Consider the following 19,909-nt stretch of genomic DNA (forward strand, 5'->3'; position numbering starts at 1 on the left):
ATCTGAGGGTCTCTTGAGGCCACTGAAGCAAGAGGCTTAGAAGTTTACCTGGGCTTCTCCAACTGTCAAATCTTCCCCCTCTCCACCCACCCCCCGCCACCTCCAGCCTGCCAGACATACCCCTGTCTGGGCCTCCTGGCACAAGAGATAAAACGAGAAAGGGGAACTCCTAGCAGCTGGTCCAAGAGATACCAGAGGGGAAGGAGCAGGAGAGACAAACATGTGAGGAAGCACACAGGTGGAGCAGAAGGAAACTCCACTATTTACAGATTCTTAAGCCAACACAAGTGCCTCCATCATTTTCTGTCTGGAAGACAGATTCAGAGAGGAAGCTCAGAGCAACAGTTCAAGACAGGCATTTCCTGTAGCCAAGTGGATAAGAGCAGCCTGCAGCCATGGGACAAGGTGAGCCAAGCCTGCTCTCCACAGGGCTTACTGGGCTCTCAGTAGCTCCTCCATCATTACATGTTTCATTAAAAGAAGCAGGATGGTGGTGGAGGGGATGATGATGTGACCGTGACGGTGAGGTGGTAGTGGGTGCTGATGGTGGTGGAGGTGATGGCGGTAGGGCTATGGTGGGGGGATAGTAAATGGGCGCTGCTGCTGGTGGAGGGGCTGAGGTGTGGGGGCTGGTAGTGGGTACTGGTGGTACTGGAGGTAATGGTTGTGTGGCTCTGGTGGGGAGGGTAGTAGCCAGTGCTGGCAGCAGTGGAGATGACAGAGGTGGGTTATGGTGGGAAGTGGTGGTGGGTCCTGTGGTGGCGATGGTACTGGGAGCGTGGCTATGGAGTGGCAATAGGGTAGGTTGTTGGTGGTAAATTGGTCATCGTCATGATGATGGTGGTTAAACGGATTTATATTCTTTATCCCAGGATCATCCTAACATGGCTCTTCTCACTGGGTTGTGGTACATCAAAGCTAAATGGGAGAGAAGGAAGGTAGGAGCCAGGGAATCCAACTAAAAGGGGCAGAGGCAGACACCAAGCAAGGAAACAGGCAGCAGCAGAGAATGCAGAAATCTCAGGGGCCTCTGTTAGCACATTTACATTTACAAGTTCTCGATGTAAAGTGAGAACTGCCTGAGAGGATGTCATGATACTCACAGGCCCCCTCCTTGTAGCGTTTTTCTGGGCTGCATGGTACCACGGGTTTAATGAGCCTTTAGGTGAAAGAGCCACGTGCAATCTCGAGTGAGTTGCTTCTACTCTCTGGGCCTCAATCTTCCCACCTATAAAACAGAACAATTGGCCTCAGTGATTTCCAAACCAGCTCTAAAAATTGTCTGATTGTGTTCTTAGAAAAAAAATGAGTAGGGGTGAACAAAATTCTGGATTTTATTCATTGCTTCTGGATTGGGACCAGAAAGGGGGGTTGACAATGAGAACAAGCTTCGCTCTTGTTAATAATAGTAACAGTCCTACTTAATGGGACTTACTATGTGTCTGACATGGTGCCAAGCATATTATATACATTACCTCATTTGCTTTCCGCAACCCTGCAAGGAGGGATGATTGTTCTAAGGAAGAGGAAACTGAGGCTCAGAGTAGTTAAGTTACTTGCCTGAGATGGCACAGCTAGTAAGTGAGTTGAGCCAAAGATTTAAACCCTGGTCTCTGGCTCCAGCGTCTCTGCATTTACTGACGTTGTCATATTTGCCTAGTCTCCATGATTTCTTTCTTTTCACAATAGGCCTGGGGATCAAGAGCTGTGACTTCCAGGCAGCAAGAAACAATGCAGAGCACCACACCAATGACATCAGCTCCCAGCGCCTCATTGTGAGGAGGGGGCAGCCCTTCACCATCAGCCTGAACTTCTGGGCTCCAATCCGCACATTTTTGCAAACCCTGAAGAAGGTAGTCCTCATTGCACAAACTGGTGAGTGGGGCAGGCCTCGACCTCTTTGGCAGCAGGACTGGGGGTTTCTTTCTCTTGCCCACCAAGGGGCACATGGCTCACACTGCACCTGGGCCTCCAGAAGTCCTGCCCACCAGCAGGGCCTGTGAGGATGAGATAATATGCATAATAAGTGGCATTTATTATGATTCAGAAGTTGCTCAGCCGCATTATCACTAAGGGGTTCCTTTGTTGCATATATAATATCAGTTTTGTAGAAAAGTCTGAATGGGATTTAACCTAGGCTAAATATAACATTTAATTGCTACTACTTGCTGAATCTGTACTACATGTCAGATATTGAGCCAAGGGCTTTACATGCAATATCTCATTAAAACCTCACATCGGGGGCTTCCCTGGTGGTGCAGTGGTTAAGAATACTCCTGCCAATGCAGGGGACACGGGGTTTGAGCCCTGGTCCAGGAAGATCCCACATGCTGTGGAGCAACTAAGCCCGTGTGCCACAACTACTGAGCCTGCACTCTACAGCCTGCGGGCCACAACTACTGAGCCTGCGAGCCACAACTACTGAGCCCATGTGCCACAACTACTGAGGCCTGCGTGCTTAGAGCCCACACTCTGCAACAAGAGAAGCCACTGCAATGAGAAGCCCGCACACCGCAACGAAGACCCAATGCAGCCAAAAATAAATAAATAAAATAAATAAATGTATTAAAAAAAAAAACCTCACATCGGCCCTATGAAAGAGGTATTATTACTACACCCATGTTATACACTATGAACCTTTTCTAGATACAGGTCCATGAGCACTGAAGACCTGTTCTCTCCCATCACCCTTTACTGCCTCCCATTCCTGGATGGGCTGCTTTCATTCTCCTCCTAATCTAATTTTCACTAGCTCCATCTTTGTGATACTTCACTTTGTTACTCTGAGTTGTGGCAAAGAGGTCCAAATGACCAATTCATCTCTGTGTGACTGCAGGAGATCAGCCTTCCAAGGCCAACCGGACCCAAGCCACGTTCTCAATTTCCAGTCTGGGGGACCGGAAGTGGTGGAGTGCAATGGTGGAGGAGAGAGATGACCAGTCCTGGACTATCTCTGTGACCACACCCGCAGACGCTGTCATTGGCCACTACTCACTCCTGCTGCAGGTTTCGGGCAGGCAGCAATGCCTGGGCCAGTTCACGCTGCTCTTTAACCCCTGGGGTCGAGGTGAGTTTGGACCTTGGCCAGCCTGGGCTGCAAAGGACTCAAGGCCCTGGAGCTGGGGTGCGACTGCTCCAGGCCTCAGGGCCGGGCTCCCTCTAGGGCAGCACCAGCACTCAGCTCCCGTGGTGCCTGCTCCCTGCATGAATGGCCTCTCAGACCCAGGGTCCTCTCTTGGGGTCACCTTGGAAGAAGCAGCCCAGGGCTTTCCACTGAGAGCAGAGGCTTGTCTGGTGCTGGCTCAGGCTATTTGGTCACAGGAGCTGAGACTCACTGAGATGACCCTAGGAGAACTACCCTCTATTATAACAGGACAGGGGCCAAGAGCTGGAAAGCGCTTCAGGAAAAGAGGCGACTTGAGGGAGGGGCTTCTCTGTTCCTTCCCTGGGCTCCCAAAGTCTGTCTCCAGGGTGAATCCAGGTTTTGTGGGACCTGAAGTTTATATAATTTGGGGGACCCTCTTTCAGGAAAAGAACACAGAATTTTGAATTGCTAAGGCTCCTCCCTGGGCTTATAGGGGTCTGTACTGGTGGGGGGCCCAAAGCTTCAGCTTCAACTTCACAGTAAATCTTCCTTTCTGCGCTCTCTGCTTCTCTCCACTTGTTAGTTCTGTCCTTACTACAGACTGCTGGGCTCTCTCCACACTGACCTATCCAAATATCTGCCTGGAGCAACAAATCAAACAGCCAGCCTCCCTAGCTCAGCAGCCTCTGGGTGGACTTCCTGGGGTCAGGTGGCCTCCAGTGACCACCTCTGGCAAAGCTCAGCTCTAGCTGTCGGGACTGTTTCATCTAGAAAAGTCATCAGACATGGCTGACGTGCTCCAAACGGGAGCTAAGAGAACACTTCCTCTTCCTGCCTATTCTGAAGACTGAATCTGTCTTCCCTTTAGAATCTGCCACCCCCCACCTTAAACTTTTGTGTTCCCTGAATGGTTGTTTGGGGGACGGGAAAAGTTTCTTCCTGCTTGCCTGTCCCTGCTACGCCAGACAAGCCTTTTCCTTTCACGGCCTCATTACGAGGCAGGGCTGGGAACAAGGGGAAGTAGAAGAAATCTTACCAGGTTCCTGCAGCCCCTGGACCCCAGTACCTGATGCCCTTTCTATATGGCACCTGAATCCCAGTGAGCTCCTTACCTCCACTTCTTTTGCCCAGGCTGGGGTTCTGCAGTACCCCCTCTTTCAGGTGGCCCTGTCTCTCCTCAGTTCAGGCCCTTTGCTTCTACTCCAAGGGGTTTGGCAGGTTGAACAATGGATGGGAACTAGTGTCCACTGAGGTGCCCTTGCCCCATGTGGGTGAGTGTGGATTCAGGGCCCCTTCAGCTGGTGGAGGCCCCATGGCTCTCCGTACACTGAAAGACCCTCAAGCCATTTCCCTCCAAAACTGAGGTTTTAGTGTACCCGCCTCACTGACTCTGAGCCTACATCCAGAGCTAGACCCTGATGGCCAGAGCAAAGACACAGCAAAGACAGCTCTGGGACAGTGCTTGGTTCAGAGGGAGCTCACAGTCTTGAATCAGTGCCAGGATTCCTGCCTCCATGCCTGGCTTGTAGGGACCTGTGTAGGGAAGGCCTCTCTATGGAGGTGAGGGAGGCGTGGAGGGGGGCAGTGTCTGTCTGGCCAGGAGTGAGTTGTTGGCATTGCTCACCTGGGAGGTAAGAGATTTTCAGAGGTTATCTGGGACTCAGTCTCATCTTAGCATACTTGGAGATGGGGCTCTCCTGGATTCAAAAGGAAATTTTACATCCTGTAATGAAAGAGTCCTATTCATAAGCAGGGACTTTATAAAGGGGGGAGGGGCTCCACCCAAGCAGAGAAGAGGAGGGGCTGCTACCTATGCTCTGAAAATGTACTTCCCAGAGCCTGCAGGGCCTGGGGCCAAACACCTCGGTTTAAAGTGATTTCCAAAGAAGTGATGTCCAGCTGACTTCATAGACAGTACTAAGGATGGAGGGGCAGGGGCCCAGGGCTCCTTGGGCCCATGGTTCTGTGATCTGCTGTCCCAGGTTTTTCAGGGATTCCTGATTTCTAATATGCCATCCTTCTTTTACTTTGAGTACCCTCATCCCAGTTGGATGCCTGGGGGATGGTTTGGAAATCCTCTTCTCTTTCTAGTCCCCAGGAACTAGTCTCCCACCCCCCACTTCACCCCTAGCACCAGGCAGAGGGAGACACTTGGCAAGCAGGGCAGGTCCCTCTGCTGCTCCCAGCTTCCTAGAGTGGGTGATGGCCTCCTTAAAGCCCCCACCCTCCTCATGATCCCCAGCCCAACCGTTGGATGAAGACAGTAGGAGAGGCAGCGGGGAGAGACCATAGGAGTTGGTCTTGGACACCCTGGGTGGAAACTAATGCTCTGGCTACCGCTCCATACAGGCCCACCACTGCCCCTGACCCTGCTCATCTTCCCTTCGGCTCATGCCTGTCAACACGTTTGATTGATTTTTCTGAATCACTTTTTTTTTTCAGTTGAACTTGTGAGAGAGACACAACAGGCCCCCTGGGAAGCTCCCTGGGCTGTTGCCAAATTCTCTTGGTTCAGTAGCACTCTGGCTGCAAGTATCTTCGGGAACCACTAGGCCTTTTAAGGTTGGCTTGTTCCTGTTGGCTGGCTGACCATGAAGGCCACCATGGCTGACCCAGGGACTCTGACCCCCTTCCCCACTCTCACCAGAGAGGAGCCTGGATCCCAGTGTGGGGTGAAAAGAGGGGGTTCCTCCTCAGTCCCCATCAGGCCTGGAGCTGAAGAGAAGGCCTGCAGCTGAATCCCACCTGAGCATGGAGGGCAGAGGCCTGGAGGTGGAGGGCAAGCCCAGTATCCCACAGAGCCTCATCCCTGCCTGATTCTCTCCAGAGGATGCTGTGTTCCTGGCGAATGAAGCTCAACGCAGGGAGTACTTGCTGAACCAGAATGGCCTCATCTTCCTGGGCACGGCTGACTGCATCCAGGCTGAGCCCTGGGACTTTGGCCAGGTACGGGGGCCCCCGGGGAAGCCTGGGGGACAGTGAGTGTCCCATAACCTTCAGTACTCAGGTCAAACAGAGTGGGCAGGTCCAAAATCCCCTGGTCATGAGGCCATTTCTTTATGCAGTTTCAGCCCCGTGGTACCTCTCTTCCCTCAGAGCCACACTAGACCATCCTCCACAGCTTCCAGAGTTATCTTCCTAAAGACGACGCAAATCAAACCTCTGTTAAATCCCCACCACCTACAGGATAAAAAACAAATCCCCTGGCTTGACACACAAGGCTCTTCACAGCCAGGCCACTGCTTTCCTTTCCCCAAGAGCCGCCCCATGCTCCAGCCCCTGGCCATCCCTTGACTGTGCAGGCTGAATGGTCCCTCTGCCAGCAATACCTTCCCTCCCTTATCCCCTGGAAAACTCCTACCCATCTTTTAAGGCCCTCTGAAAGCCTCCCCCAGCCCCCAGAGGCAGAGTGACTCTCTCCACTGTGCTCCCTGGGTTGGCATCTCTCCTAGAGCCCTGGCCACGTTGCTGAGATCTGTAGCCTAAGTGGCCACATGTCCCCCTCCCTCCTAACCCCGGGCTCCTCAAGAGCGGGAGCTGCCGTCTAACCTGCCCCCACACAGAACTGCCCTGTCAGGGGCAGTGGGAGTAAATGACAGGGAAAACGACAGAAATGAAAGGACTCGACACAGCCCTGGCGCTCAAGAGCTCACACTATCAGGAGTCAGACAGCAGAAGAGGCAAAGGCCTGGAGTGCCGGGCACAGGGACCAGGCAGCCCTGGGGGCAGAGGGAAAAGCCAGAACTCCCGAGTGGGCAAGGCAGGAAGGAGTGGCGCCTGAGTCTGGAGAAGGACGAGGGGACGCGGTTGATTGTGGGAGGAATGCCTGACCTGCACACCCGCCATCATGGCCCTGTGTGGTCCTTATAGTTCGAGGAGGATGTCATCGACCTCAGCCTGGACTTACTGAGCGTGGACAAGCGGGTGGAGAAGTGGGGCAACCCCGTGCATGTGGCCCGTGTCTTGGGTGCATTGGTGAGTGAGGACAGGGTCGGGAGGGGGAGGCGACGAGAGGGCAGCCCTCTGACAGAGCTGCCCCACCTCTACGGCCCTGGCAATCTTCAAATCACAAATGGTCCCCTCCTCCCAGGGTGTGGGGGACAGTCCTTGAAGAAGATTCTGAGCGAGGAGGGGAGGACAGTAGCATCCACAGGGGAGAGAAAAGCACAGGGAGGTGTCATCCCTCAGGACACAAGCCAGCAAGGACTAAAACTGGCCTGGATTTCCTTGGAGTGCTCCCCCCTCCCTTCCTCCCCACCCCCAGCCCAACCTGGGGGCTTAGGTCCCTGGGAGGAAGGGGGTCAGGTCCATCTTACCCAGTGTTTGCTGCTAAGGTGGTCAAAGGAATTTGTTCTCATTTCTAAATTATTCCCATGAAGGTAGCTTGGTGCTTTCCTGTTGTCCTTAAAAGTTCTCTCACAGGAATAACGTGTTCCGCGTTTCCTCATGTGGCTCCATCCCCCCCTCTGAAGAGCTGGTGGGACAGGGCCAGCCTGCGAGGAGGAGGAAGCTTGGGATGCGTGGGCCTCGAGGCCCCAGGTGCAAACACTTACAAGGAATGGGCACCAGGCAGGCCAAGGAGCAGTGAAAGCGCTCCTGCGAGGGGCAGCCCTCCTGCCGCTCTTGTGTCCTGAGTTTTGTTTTTCACTACGGTCCATGAACCCCTGCTTCCGGAGGACTTGTTAAAAAGGAGGATTCCCAGGAATTCCCTGGCGGTCCAGTGGTTAGGACTCAGTGCTTTCACTGCCCAGGGACACACAGGTTTAACAAGTTCCAGGTGATTGCCCTGCAGCTGGTCTGTTCCCCACGCTTGGAGAACTGTGATGAGCCCTCTTTGCCCACCCACATTTCCCCAAACAGCTGCACGCTCTCAAGGAGAAGAGTGTCCTGCCCACCCCGCAGATCCAGACCACCGAGGAAAGGGCCTTGCTGAACAAGCGCCGGGGCAGCGCGCCCATCCTGCGGCAGTGGGTCAAGGGCCGGGGGAGGCCCGTGTATGACGGTCAGGCCTGGGTGTTGGCCGCCGTTGCTTGCACAGGTACAGAGCAGGCTTGCCTGCCGCGCCCAAACGTCCCCTTGGCGACTGCGCAGAGCGTCTGCCCTGCTTCTTGGGTTGCCGCTCCTCCACCCCGCAGCGCTTCCCCGCCTCCATCACACCCATAACTGCTCCCGGTGCACCGTCTGGCCAAGAAACCAGCCACTTACCCCCAGCACCTCCCAACCAGCTGCAGCTCCTTTTGCCCCTTCGGCAAAGTTGGGCCCATCTGGCAAGCTCTGCTCCCAAACTCACTTCTCCCCGGAGCTTCCCCTGGCCCTGCCCCAGGAAAGCAAGCCCTGTTGTGTATCCCGTAAGCCTCCCTCCGCTGTGTACTCTGCCTGCTGTGTAACTGGTTTGTTCCTCATTTCTGGGCCTTCATATGGCCTGGGTCTGGCTGGTGTCAATTCTAACTTTCCGGTGCCTGTGCCCCTTCTCTTTCCACAATGTCTCCTGGCATTTAAGATAGTGAAAGTGCCCGGTGTCCAGAGGAGACCCTGAAAACGCTAGCCATATACCCTGCCCCCCACATCCCAGCCCTCTCTGGTGCCCTGACCCCCTGCCCCCTTTCGTGCAGTGCTGCGAGGCCTGGGGATCCCTGCCCGCGTCGTTACCACGTTCACCTCAGCCCAGGGCACTGGCGGGGGCCTGCTGGTAGATGAGTACTACAATGAGGAGGGGCTTCAGAATGGAGAAGGCCACAGAGGCAGAATCTGGTGAGAAGCCCGAAGGGGATGAGGTCCCAGACCTGGAAGGGCTCCAAGCCCGCGGGGTGTCACCCATGGGAACCCCCCACCCCCAAGTGGCCCTGCTGAGAGTAGGCCTTCAAGACTCTTGAAGGCAGGATGCTGATGGTCAGGGTGAGTTGTGGAGTGCACGCCCCTTCCCAGGAGTGTTGCAACCACTTTTAGGCAGCATCCTCCTATCCCCCTAGTAACAGCTCTGTCATTTCTAGGACCGCTTTGGGACTCTTTTTTTCCCCACTTGAATTGTTTCCTTTGCTACCTTCAGGATCTTCCAGACTTCCACGGAGTGCTGGATGGCCCGGCCTGCTCTGCCCCAGGGTTATGACGGATGGCAGATTCTGTACCCAAGTGCTCCTAATGGAGGTGGAGGTAAAGCCTGGGCATGGGCCCAGGACTGCCCTGGGCTGCACAGAGCTGCATGAGGACAAGGAGTCCTTCGGAGAGGAAACAGGGGTAGCAGGTGGTCCAAAGGGGGTCTGCATCCCCTAAAACAGGAGAAGCGCCAGGAATGATAGTGACCAGCAGAATGCTGACCTGATGCCCGCAGGCTCAAGGGAACAAAGGCGTTAGCCATCTTGGCCCCAAGGTCTCAGGGAGACTAGCCCCCCTCAGAGCAACAGGTGAGGGAGCTGAGTCTCATGGAAGGGCAGAGGGTCTTAAGACAGCTTGTAGAGTGGGACTTCTGGGGTTCTGGATGTTGATGAAGAGGATATCAGGATAGGCTCAAGCTCAGAAAAGGAATCTTCAGGAGTTATCAAAGGATGGCCCTTCCTTTCCCAGGAACAGAACTGTCACAGAGCCTGGCACATAGGAAGTGCTCAGCAAAGGCAACCTATTCCTATCATGTCTGTAGTCAAGCTGGCTTAGGAACTCCCGTGTACTCTGTACCTCTGAGGTTATTACCCATCCAGTTTCTGAGAGGGCTCCTGCCATAGGCCATGACCAAAAAGTGTTGTCACTAAATAGTGAGTTTCACCTCAGCAGTGCCCTCTCAGAAACCCTGCCTAGTGCCCACCTCTGACCTTGATCCCAGGGGAGGGACATAGTGCCCACCTCTGACCTTGATCCCAGGGGAGGGACAACAGGGCATAGGATGGGGACTGCTGTTGTGCAGCTCTGACCCAAGTTGAGGTCTGGGCATGGTTCCTCTCGCTCACCGACCTTTCTCTCCCCCAGTCCTGGAGGCCTGTGATCTGGTCCCAGTCAAAGCAGTCAAGGAGGGGACGCTGGGGCTGACCCCTGCAGTATCAGACATTTTTGCCTCGATAAATGCCTCATGTGTGGTCTGGAAGTGCCATGAGGATGGGACACTGGAGCTGACCGACTCCAACACTAAGTATGTTGGCAACAGCATCAGCACCAAGGGTGTGGATTGTGACCGCCGTGAGGACATCACGCAGAACTACAAGTATCCTGAAGGTACTGGGCAGAGGAAGGCCCCGCAACAGCAACAGGAGGCAGAGCATGCACCAGACACACGCAGGCCAAAGAGAGGTCCTTTCCCCACCATCTGAAACAGGATTTCTCAGCCCTGTTTGACATCATTCACACTTTGGACTGGCTAACTTCGTTGTGGAGGGCTGTGCACCACAGGACATTCAGCAGCATTCCTGGCCTCTGTCCACTAGATGCCGGCTCCCCCTCAACCACTGCCACCAGTTGTGACAACCAGAAATGTCTCCCAACATTTCCAGATGTCCCTTGGGGACACAATTGCCCCCAGTTAAGAACCACTGCTATAAAACAGCACAGTTAATAGCAAGCCCAGCTGCCAAGAGATGTTCTCTCTCTTCTGCTCTCCTTCAACACCCCTCCAACCTGATTTGGAGCCCACCACTGCACTGTCCACCCATTTGTCCAAACAAGAAGGCTTGCACTGTCCTTGAGTCTCCCCCATGACCACCCCACTGTACTCTCACACCCATCTCCTCATCTCCTTCCCCATTTCCTGTAGGTCATCCAGGGCCTCATCATCTCTCATCTAAAGTATTGCAGCAGCCTCCTAACTAGACCCCCGCCTCCAGTCTCCCCATCATTATTCCATTTTCAACTTACAGTTTCCAGAATGAGCTTCCCAACACACAAATATAATTATGTTACAGAATATTCCTGTTCCAGAATATTCCATGGCCTCCATTGCCCTTGGAATAAGTCCAAACTTCTTCACTTAGGAAGATTCAGGTCCCTGCAACTTGTACAAAAACTAGCTCTCTCACCATTCAAGGGGCAAATTCATAGCACTTGAAGAACTTGATCCGTGAGTGGCTTGGAAGAGATACACTGTATCTGTAGTGGGTCTAACACAGATATTTTTTTAGCTAAATACGGACCTGGAGGTTTGCAAAGCTCTTGTGGCTTTGAGATTTGAGCAGCAGCAGGGGAAATGAACCTTAATCCTGGGCTGCTATTAGAAGGGTCTACACCTGCTGGGTAAGAGGCCTGCTTTGTTTATTCCATTCTTCAGGATCTCTTCAAGAAAAAGAGGTGCTGGAGAAGGTCCAGGAAAACAGAATGAAACATGGGAAAGATGATGGCATCCATCCTCCCAGTCTTGAGACTGATGATCCTCTACATTTCTTCTTGGAAGCACCCAGCTCCCTAGCCCTGGGAGGGGACGCCCGGTTCTCTGTGAACTTGTTAAACCCTAGTGACCATGAGAAAGAAGTGCAGCTGGCCGTTGGGCTGCAGGCAGTGTACTACAATGGTGTCCTTGCTGCCAAGCTCTGGACGAAGAAGCTTGTCCTTACACTCAGTGCCAACTCAGGTAACTCTCTACGGCCCCCCTCCCCAGACACTCCACACACCCAGCTCCCGCCCTGGGCAGGCAGCAGCCTTACAGCGCCCCCTGCAGATCCGAAGAGATAGCATCTAGCCCCTGGTGTGCCCTCTCTCTCTCTCTTTTTCTCTCTCTCTCTTTCTCATTCAACACATATTTATTGAGCTTCACACAGGGAAAAAAACCCCACAGTTCTGATTGCAGTTATATAAGCAAACAGACAGTGTAAGAAGCAGTGTAAGAAGTGTTTGATAAGGTAAACAGAGCACAATGGCGGGTTAGCGTCTTACCCAGGCTGGAGCAGGCTGCCCCCAGGTAAATCGGGCTGCCCTCGGTCTTGAAGGTTGAGTAGGACAGTGTCAGACAGAGAAGTGGGTCATGGGCATTCCAGGAAGAAGGGACACATGCTCAGGTTCTTCCTCCTCCTTCAGATTCTTATTTAATTGATTTGGGATGGGATCCAGGCACTGGTATTTTTTCAGAGCTCCCTGGGTTATTCTAGGGTTGAAATTCCCTGGACTAGAGCAGTTGTTCTCCAACTTTGCTGCACATCAGAACCACCTGGGGGAAGTTTGATGCTCAGCCTGCACCCCAGACCAATTAAGTCAGAAACTCTATGGTTTGGCCCAAACATCAAAAAAAATTTAAAGTCCTTGGGTGATTCCGATGTGTAGGCAAAGAGAATCAGTGGAATAGTGCTTGTCTACATGATTGCAGCAGCCTCCTGACCGGTCCCCCTGCCTCCACTCCCTCCACCCTGTTCCCTTTCCAAGGGAGGGAGGGATGGAGTGGGGGAGTGGTGTGAGAGCTGCACAAGGCCAGATCATGAAGGGGCCTGTAGATCCTGCTGAGGAGTTTGGGTTTTGTTCTCTGGGCAGTGGGGAGCTGGTGGCAGGTTTTAACCAGGGGAGTCAATGTGATCAGAAATTCATTTTAAAAAAAGAACTTTGAGCAGAATGGAATGGAAGGGGTCGTATTAGAGTCGTGGTTCTCAACCTTGGCTGCACGTTGAATCCCCTGGGGAATTTTAAAAATTTTAAAAACTGATGCTTGGGCCTCACCGTCAGAGTCTGTTATAATTGATTTGGGGTGTGGCCTGGCACTGGGATTGTTTTATAAAGCTTCCCATATGATTCTAATGTACATCCAATGTCGACAACCACTGGATTAGAGGTTGGAAGGTTTTGTAATAATCAAGCCAAGAAATGAAGGACAAACTAAACTAGCAGCACTTTTCAAATGAAGTCATATTGAAGAGGTGGGCTAGATTGAACTCGTGTATGTGGGGAGAGGGTGCTTCCAGTTTGGGTGAGCCTCTAGAATAGGGCAAATGGGGAAGAGCAGGTTTGGGGAGAAAGATGTTAAGTTCTGTTTGTGGCATGTTGGATTTGAAAGCCCGTAAGACATCCAAGCTGTGACGGCCAGTAGGCAGCTGGAAACCTAAACCTGGTATGCAAGATAAAGGCCTGGATGGGGGTGGGGGGAGTGGGAGAGGACTGGGAAAAGACGAGAGGGTGAGGAGGAAACCCAGGCAGCACCAGCATGTTGGGGTGCAGGGGGCAGTCAGGGAAGGAGCAGAGTGAGAGACTGAGAAGTGAAAGAGAGTATGGGGGCACAAAGCAAGGTCAGCAGAGAGGCCATGAGAGGTCAGGGCTGAAAAGCATCCACTGACAGAGTGGTCTGACAGAGAAGCAATGGCAAAGACCAGGTTCCTGGGGCTTAAACAGATTTGAGGAAGTGAGACAAGGTGTGCGGTCCTTCCTGGAAGAATGGATGGAAAAAGAAGGGAGACCGGGTGGTAGTCAGCCAGGGACACTGGGGAGGAGGGTATTCTTTGTTTTCTTTTAAGATGAGAGACAGCAGAATCCGCTTACAGGCTGAGGAAGAATCAGCAGAGAGAAAGAGACGGAAACCTCAGGAGAGATGGGTTATAATTGATGGTGCAACCCTTGGGGAAATGACAGGCAACTAGAATAATTATAGCTCACATTTATCGAGCACTTATTTTTGGCAAACATGGTGTTAAGTGTTCTATATGCATCATCTCATTTATCCTCATAACAACCTTATGAGGCAGGAACCATTGTTATCCCACTTTACAGATGAGGAGACCGAGACACAGAGGGTTAAATAATTTGCCCAAAGTTACACAGCTAAGCAGTGGTGGGGTCAGGGTGGGGCACTGATTTAAAAAGCAAAGGACTGGACTTGGGCAGGGGGGATGCCTCACCCTCCGAGGGGCTGGGGGGGTTAACAGCAGGGGTAGATGTCTATGTCTGTAGGTTGGGAATGAGGGCATGAGCTCCAGAGGCTTCCTCAAGGACGAAGGATGGCTTCATTTTCTCTGCAAAAGGGAAAGAGGAGAAGCAGAGAAGGGGAGGGGACTAAGCATACATATATTCAGCCACGGCTGGGTGGCAGGTCTGAGACCAGCACTTAATGACTGTCTCGTGAACCACAAGCCGTCCCGCCAGGTAGGCGTTATTATTAGACAAGGAAACAGGCTCCAAGAGCTTCACTTGTTCTAGTTCACAGGGGCCCTTTCCCCAGACCTGTGGAGGTGGTCCATCAAGAGTGTTAGTGGCGGCGGTGATGGTGGTCATGGGTGGGTTCTTGACTGAGTTCAATTCTGAAATTGCTGAGAGGAATGAGGCATCTTTCTGGCTTCAGTGAGGTCCCGACTCCTCTGCGTTGTGTGTGAAACTACTGCTTGTTTCCAGGGCGCATGCACTCACCCCTGGGCGCTGACTCCACCTGTCATATGTTTCAGCTGAGAAAATCTCCACCTTCCTGTCCTTCTCCAATTTTAAACAAAACCCGCCAGAGAATAGTTTCCTCAGACTCACCGCTATGGCAACACACTGCAGCCCTACCTGCTTTGCTCAGCAAGACATCGCCATTTGCAGACCACACCTTGCCATCGAGGTAGGCACCAGTCCTTCCCCATATCACTGGCGTTTGCCGCTACTCAGGTCCCCGTTTCAGAAGGCACCGAGCCCCTCAAGCGTCAGAGCAGGTGACCGTGCTGAAGAACTACCAGGAAACGCTGGGTTGAGAGCTCCTTCTCTTGAAAGAGATGGTTTCTTATACATGCTATCAAGGTTTAAATCTTCCAACTTTAGTTCAGATTAAGTAAAGTTTTCTAAAATTGGGGTCTTCCCAGTTGCTGCCTCCATACTTACAGAGATAATAACAGCCTATGTTTATTTAGCACTTTGTACATGTGCCAATGTATTTTCACCTCTTTTACTTCTTTTAATACAAAAGCCCCGGGTGGTGGAATTGTTCCCATTGTTCAGAGGAGGAAACAGTCCCAGAGAGCATCATGCCCACAATCATAAAAATAGGACATTTTAGAGGCTTAGGGCTCTTGGTCCAGTCCTCTTTCCACATGTCTACCCAGACCAAAACGAATGTGACCTGGTCTCTGCCCTGGAGGAGGTTATTACAGTTGGGCAAGGGAGACACAACGTGTGGTCTTTTATGTCAGAGCTTTAGGAGAGGTACAAAGTCGCTCTGGGACAAGTGAAGTAAAGGGGATTAATTCCAGCTGGTGGGTTTGGGGAAGACTTCATGGAGGATGTGGCATTTGTGTTGGGCCTTGAAAAATGGGTAAGCTTTCAGTGCAGAGGTGGGGGAAGGCCGTTGCAGACAGAGGGCTGAGTAAAGAGGCCCAAAGGAGGGGAGCCTGAGGGGGTGCATTGAGGCTACGAAAGTGCCCGAAGAGACTGGGGTGTCTTGCAGTCAGGGGAGGAACAGATGAGCCTGCAGGTAGATTGGGGGGATCAGGAAGGGCTCAATGCCAACCAAAGCTGGATTCTGAGGACAATGGGAAATCCTCCAAAGTTTCTAAGTGAGAGAAAGGCACCATCAGAGGTTGTCAGTGATGGGTCAAGGGTGAGAGTAAATGCAGGAAGAGCAGATAGAGGGGTGGAGAAGTCAGCTGTGGAGTTTGGGTGAGGATGGCAGAGCTAGGAGAGTAACTGAGGAGGCTTCAGGGAGGGTGGCCAGGAGGGGAAGGAGTGACTGCAGCTCTGTGCTCTTGGCATCTCCCACAGATGCCAGAGACAGCAGAGCAGCATCAGCCCCTTACGGCCTCAGTCAGCGTCCATAACTCCTTAGATGCTCCCATGAAGGGCTGTGTGATCTCCATCTTCGGAAGGGGACTCATTCACAGAGAGAAGAGCTACAGGTAAGAGACCGCAAGCTTCTCAACCCACAGAAACATCTCAACTGGTCAGAAAGGCAGGAACACAAGATCGATGACTGTCTTTTTACTTTGTCTGTGGAGACAGAGCAAATACCTGCCAGAGCTGAACTAAAGGATTAGGGCCTCTCTCATCCTGGGGCCACCAATGTGGGTACAGGAGTGACGGAGGAGGCTCTGTGCCTCTCGGGCACCTGATGCTGGCTGCGGCCCTGGTCACACAGGGAGAGCCTGGGTATTGCTGGTGAATGCAGACGAGGGGGTTAGGGCTGGGGGGGAGAGAACGCCACAGGGAGGGTAGGCTGCCTCTCAGTGAAGCCAGAGAGCTGCACTCTACTAGCGACACCACAATACAGAATTTTGTTTATTTACACATTCTCTTTTACTCCTATTCCCTACCCCCATTCCCACTACCACTCTTCATATCCTTTTTTTAGTATGTATAAAATGAGTACTGCTGCTTCATGAGTACTGTATTTTTAACTTACATAAATGGTGTTAACGTCTAATTCTTTTTCTTACTTTTCACTCAGAACTATGTTTTTACGATTCATCCACACGTCAAGTCCATTGCTTCTGCTGCATATTACTCCATTGTGTACACCCCCCACTTCCTACCACGCCACTCCACAGCGACTCCAACTCTCGGACACTACAAATATACGTCCCCTTACATACTCGCTTGAAAATTTGTGGGAGGTGGGGGGAAATACGCGCAGGAATGGAGTTGCTGAGACATAGGATATGACCTGGTTTGACCACGTGCTATCAGATTGGCTTGCATAATGGTTGCAAGAGTCTACAACTCCCTCCAGCAGTACTTGACAGTTTCTATCTTCCTACCATTCCTCCACTCTTGGCAATACCCAGCTTTCTCTTTATTTCCAGTCTAACAGGATAAGGTAATATCTCATTATTGTTTTAATTTACAACTCTTCATATGTTTATTAGCCTTTTCCATTTCCTCCTCTGTATAGTTTTTTAACTTTGCCCACTTTTCTTTTGGTGTTCCTGCCTTTTTTCCTTGTTGATTTGTGTGTGTGTACGTGTGTGTGTGTGTGTGTGTGTGTGTGTGTGTGTATACACAAACCCTGTACAGTCTAGATTAGTGCCTTGTTGGTTTTAGATGTTATATCTTCGTTCATTATTGCTCCTTCTCTCATGATGTCCATGGCATCCTCTGCTGAAGACATACATACAGTTTAGAGTTCACGATGCCTACTCCTACCACCCCTGAGGTCCCTGACAGGTTGTCTGGTTGTTGAGCCACTGCCTCAGCCTCAAGAAACTCAGTGGGTCGGTCTTGCCCATAAGTTGAGAGGGGGGACTACCAACATTTAACCAGACTTCTGTGTTCTCCCAGCTCAACTGTGGGGCAAAGCTCCTCAAAAAAATCTGCACCATTCCCTCAGTCAACATAAGAAGGTCCACAGGCAGACTAGAAGGTTGCTGATAGGCCTCCAAAACACCACCTGTTGACATACTGACATCTCAATATGCCCACTGGACCCACTGCAGTTAGCAACGAGGGTTCCAAAACAGCCTTCCCAAACATACTATTACTAAGAATGGGACCAGACTGAAGTCACAGGTGATAAAAGAAACAACAGATGCAGCTTGGAAGCCCTTAGAATAGGATGTTTCTCTTCTCAAACATACAACTGCTCACCATAGGAGGCTCCTGCCTTCCATCCCCTTCAAACCTCCTCTGTTTCAACAGCAAGGTACTTGGATGTTTATTTCTTCAGAGTCCACCTCTTTAAGCAGGTAAGGATCAGTCACTGGGACCAGCAAAGCAATGACCCTGGGACAGAACTAGCAGCTGCCTTTTCCTTTATTTCAGATTAAGTTCGGTGCAGTCCGGAAACACCTTGCGCACCCAACTCGAGTTCACACCAATGCAGGTGGGGCTCCAGAGGCTCACTGTGGAAATGGATTGCAACATGTTCCAGAACCTAACCAACTTCAGAAGTGTCACTGTGGTAGCCCCTGAAACTCCAGCTTAAACTTCCAGCTCCAGCATCACTCTCCCCAACCACCCCTTGAATCTACAATCTAAAACCGAATGTGCTGGGAAGAGAAACTCTGCTTATCAGACGAGTGGATCTCTGTTCAGGTTGAGCAGGTGACCAAGAACAAAACCAGATTCCCAGAAATCAACAGAAAAGACATTCATTCATTTCTGTCACCCCCAGCTCAAGGCACCCATGAAGACTAGTTGTCTTAGAACGCAAACTACTGGGCTTGAGGAATAAAAAGAAGCCTTTGTAAAGGTACTCAGATAAGTAAATCCAGATTTTTTGAGTCCACGGTTCTTCATAACCATTTACTGTTCACTAATACATACATTAATTTATAAAGGAAAAGAATCTAACAGCATTTAAATCATTCTTGTATTTCTGATGAAATGGGACAATATTAGCTAAAAATATGATTTTTAGGTAATCCTAAGATTACACTGACCAGTGCCATCCCTGACCATTATCCTTAAAGATCCAAAGATGACTGAAGAAAGTTATAAAACACACAGCATGAGACCTGAGCACAGAATGATCTTCTAGATTCAGCTACAGATAAGTCCTTATTAAATATTATTAAATATTAAATATCCCACAATTAAGTCTGATGTTAATAACATAAATTTGGTCCAGTAGAGAAATACACAATTATTAAGTATAAAGAAAATAGGACCTATTAAAAAAAAAAGAAAAGAAAATAGGACCTATAAAGAAAGATAAAAGAACTGGACTCCTTTTGTACAAAGTTACAAGTTTTTTTGTTTGCTTACATTTTGTTGCTTTGATACTCTGTTTGATTTTAGTTCCTTTTCCTTGTAACACTTTTTAAAAGTACAGAATGGCACTTTATAAAAGTAAATTAAAACTCTTAAAAAAATAAAATAAAAAACTCTTGACTCAAGGAATTTCGACCCCAAGTACACACTAGTCTCTCAAAAGAATGGCTGCTGGACTTGGAGGGTACTATGCTAAGTGAAATAAGTCAGAGAACTATAAATACTGTATGATATCACTTATATGTGGAATCTAAAAAATACAACAAACTAGTGAAGATAACAAAGAAGGGGTGGTGGGAATTAAAAAAAAGGACAGCTGCTGTTGCTGATTATACCTAAAGAGACCATGGGGACATCAGAAGGGCAGATGTGATGAAGTACATCTATACAAGACAAAGGACCAGCAATAGAAGTGTGGAGACCTGTAGTACGTACATAAGGCCTAAGTCAGGTCACCAGAATATACATCACTGTATACCCTGCTTTCTAAGATATGACCTTCCAGGTTTACCTTGCTTTCCAAGATGTGATCTTCCAGACTGATGCAAAAATATAATTAACTGGCGATGGTTTTGCAAAAGGATTAACTGAAGAGGCCCTTAATATTATATAAACTCTCTTATACATTTAAAATTTTTTGATTTATAAAAATTTTGTACTTACATTTGGGGATACGTAATACAAAATAGAGAACAACAATACAAGTATGTATAAGGAAAACAACCCTGTTCGATAAGGTGAACAAACCTAACAACTGAGCTTGTTAACCTAAAAAATAAAACAGCCAGTTATTTTACCAGCAAGATGGGTTTATTCAGGAATAACAAAGAACTGCAATTCGGGTCAAACAGGCTATAGTAAAAGCCATAGGCAAGTCCCACAAACAGAGGAAAAAGGAGGAAGATGGGAGTTGTTCTGAACAAAATTCCATGGAGGAAAGCAAGAGTTCAGGGGGATGAGGGGTTCTCACTGGCTTAGTAGCTGGGGTAGTCAGTTTCCCCTAGGAGAGGCAGTGTACATCATTCCTGTCCGTAACTGACAGTCCTTCCTGTTCGTAACTGACAGTCCTTCCTGACCTAGAGTGGTACTGCATGAGAGCCGCCCCGCCCCCGCCCCTTCTGGCCTCTCAACTCCATTTTAAAGAAGGTTTCCCTTTATTAATTTTCACAAGCTCAATACCAATAGAGGCATGGAGTAAACTGCAATAATATTCAGAAGAACTTTCTGGTAAGAATAATTATATTCTATAACATGCGCAAGTACTAA

At 50.3% G+C, this 19,909-nt stretch overlaps 1 protein-coding gene across 1 annotated transcript; it reads left to right on the plus strand.

Annotated features, from left to right (window-relative positions):
* The first annotated feature begins 286 nt into the window (after nt 1-286).
* Nucleotides 287-18,049, plus strand: EPB42 (erythrocyte membrane protein band 4.2). The gene is made up of 13 exons (XM_061182221.1): nt 287-405; nt 1,690-1,875; nt 2,837-3,067; nt 5,913-6,031; nt 6,956-7,060; nt 7,946-8,123; nt 8,698-8,836; nt 9,132-9,235; nt 10,043-10,285; nt 11,331-11,630; nt 14,413-14,567; nt 15,701-15,834; nt 17,693-18,049. Exons 1-13 carry the CDS (start codon nt 396-398, stop codon nt 17,853-17,855), a joined length of 2,067 nt encoding a protein of 688 aa, XP_061038204.1. The 5' UTR covers nt 287-395; the 3' UTR covers nt 17,856-18,049.
* The last annotated feature ends 1,860 nt before the right edge of the window (nt 18,050-19,909 follow it).

This window comes from Eubalaena glacialis, chromosome 2 (genome assembly GCF_028564815.1).
Source record: "Eubalaena glacialis isolate mEubGla1 chromosome 2, mEubGla1.1.hap2.+ XY, whole genome shotgun sequence".
Classification (NCBI taxonomy): Eukaryota; Metazoa; Chordata; class Mammalia; order Artiodactyla; family Balaenidae; genus Eubalaena; species Eubalaena glacialis.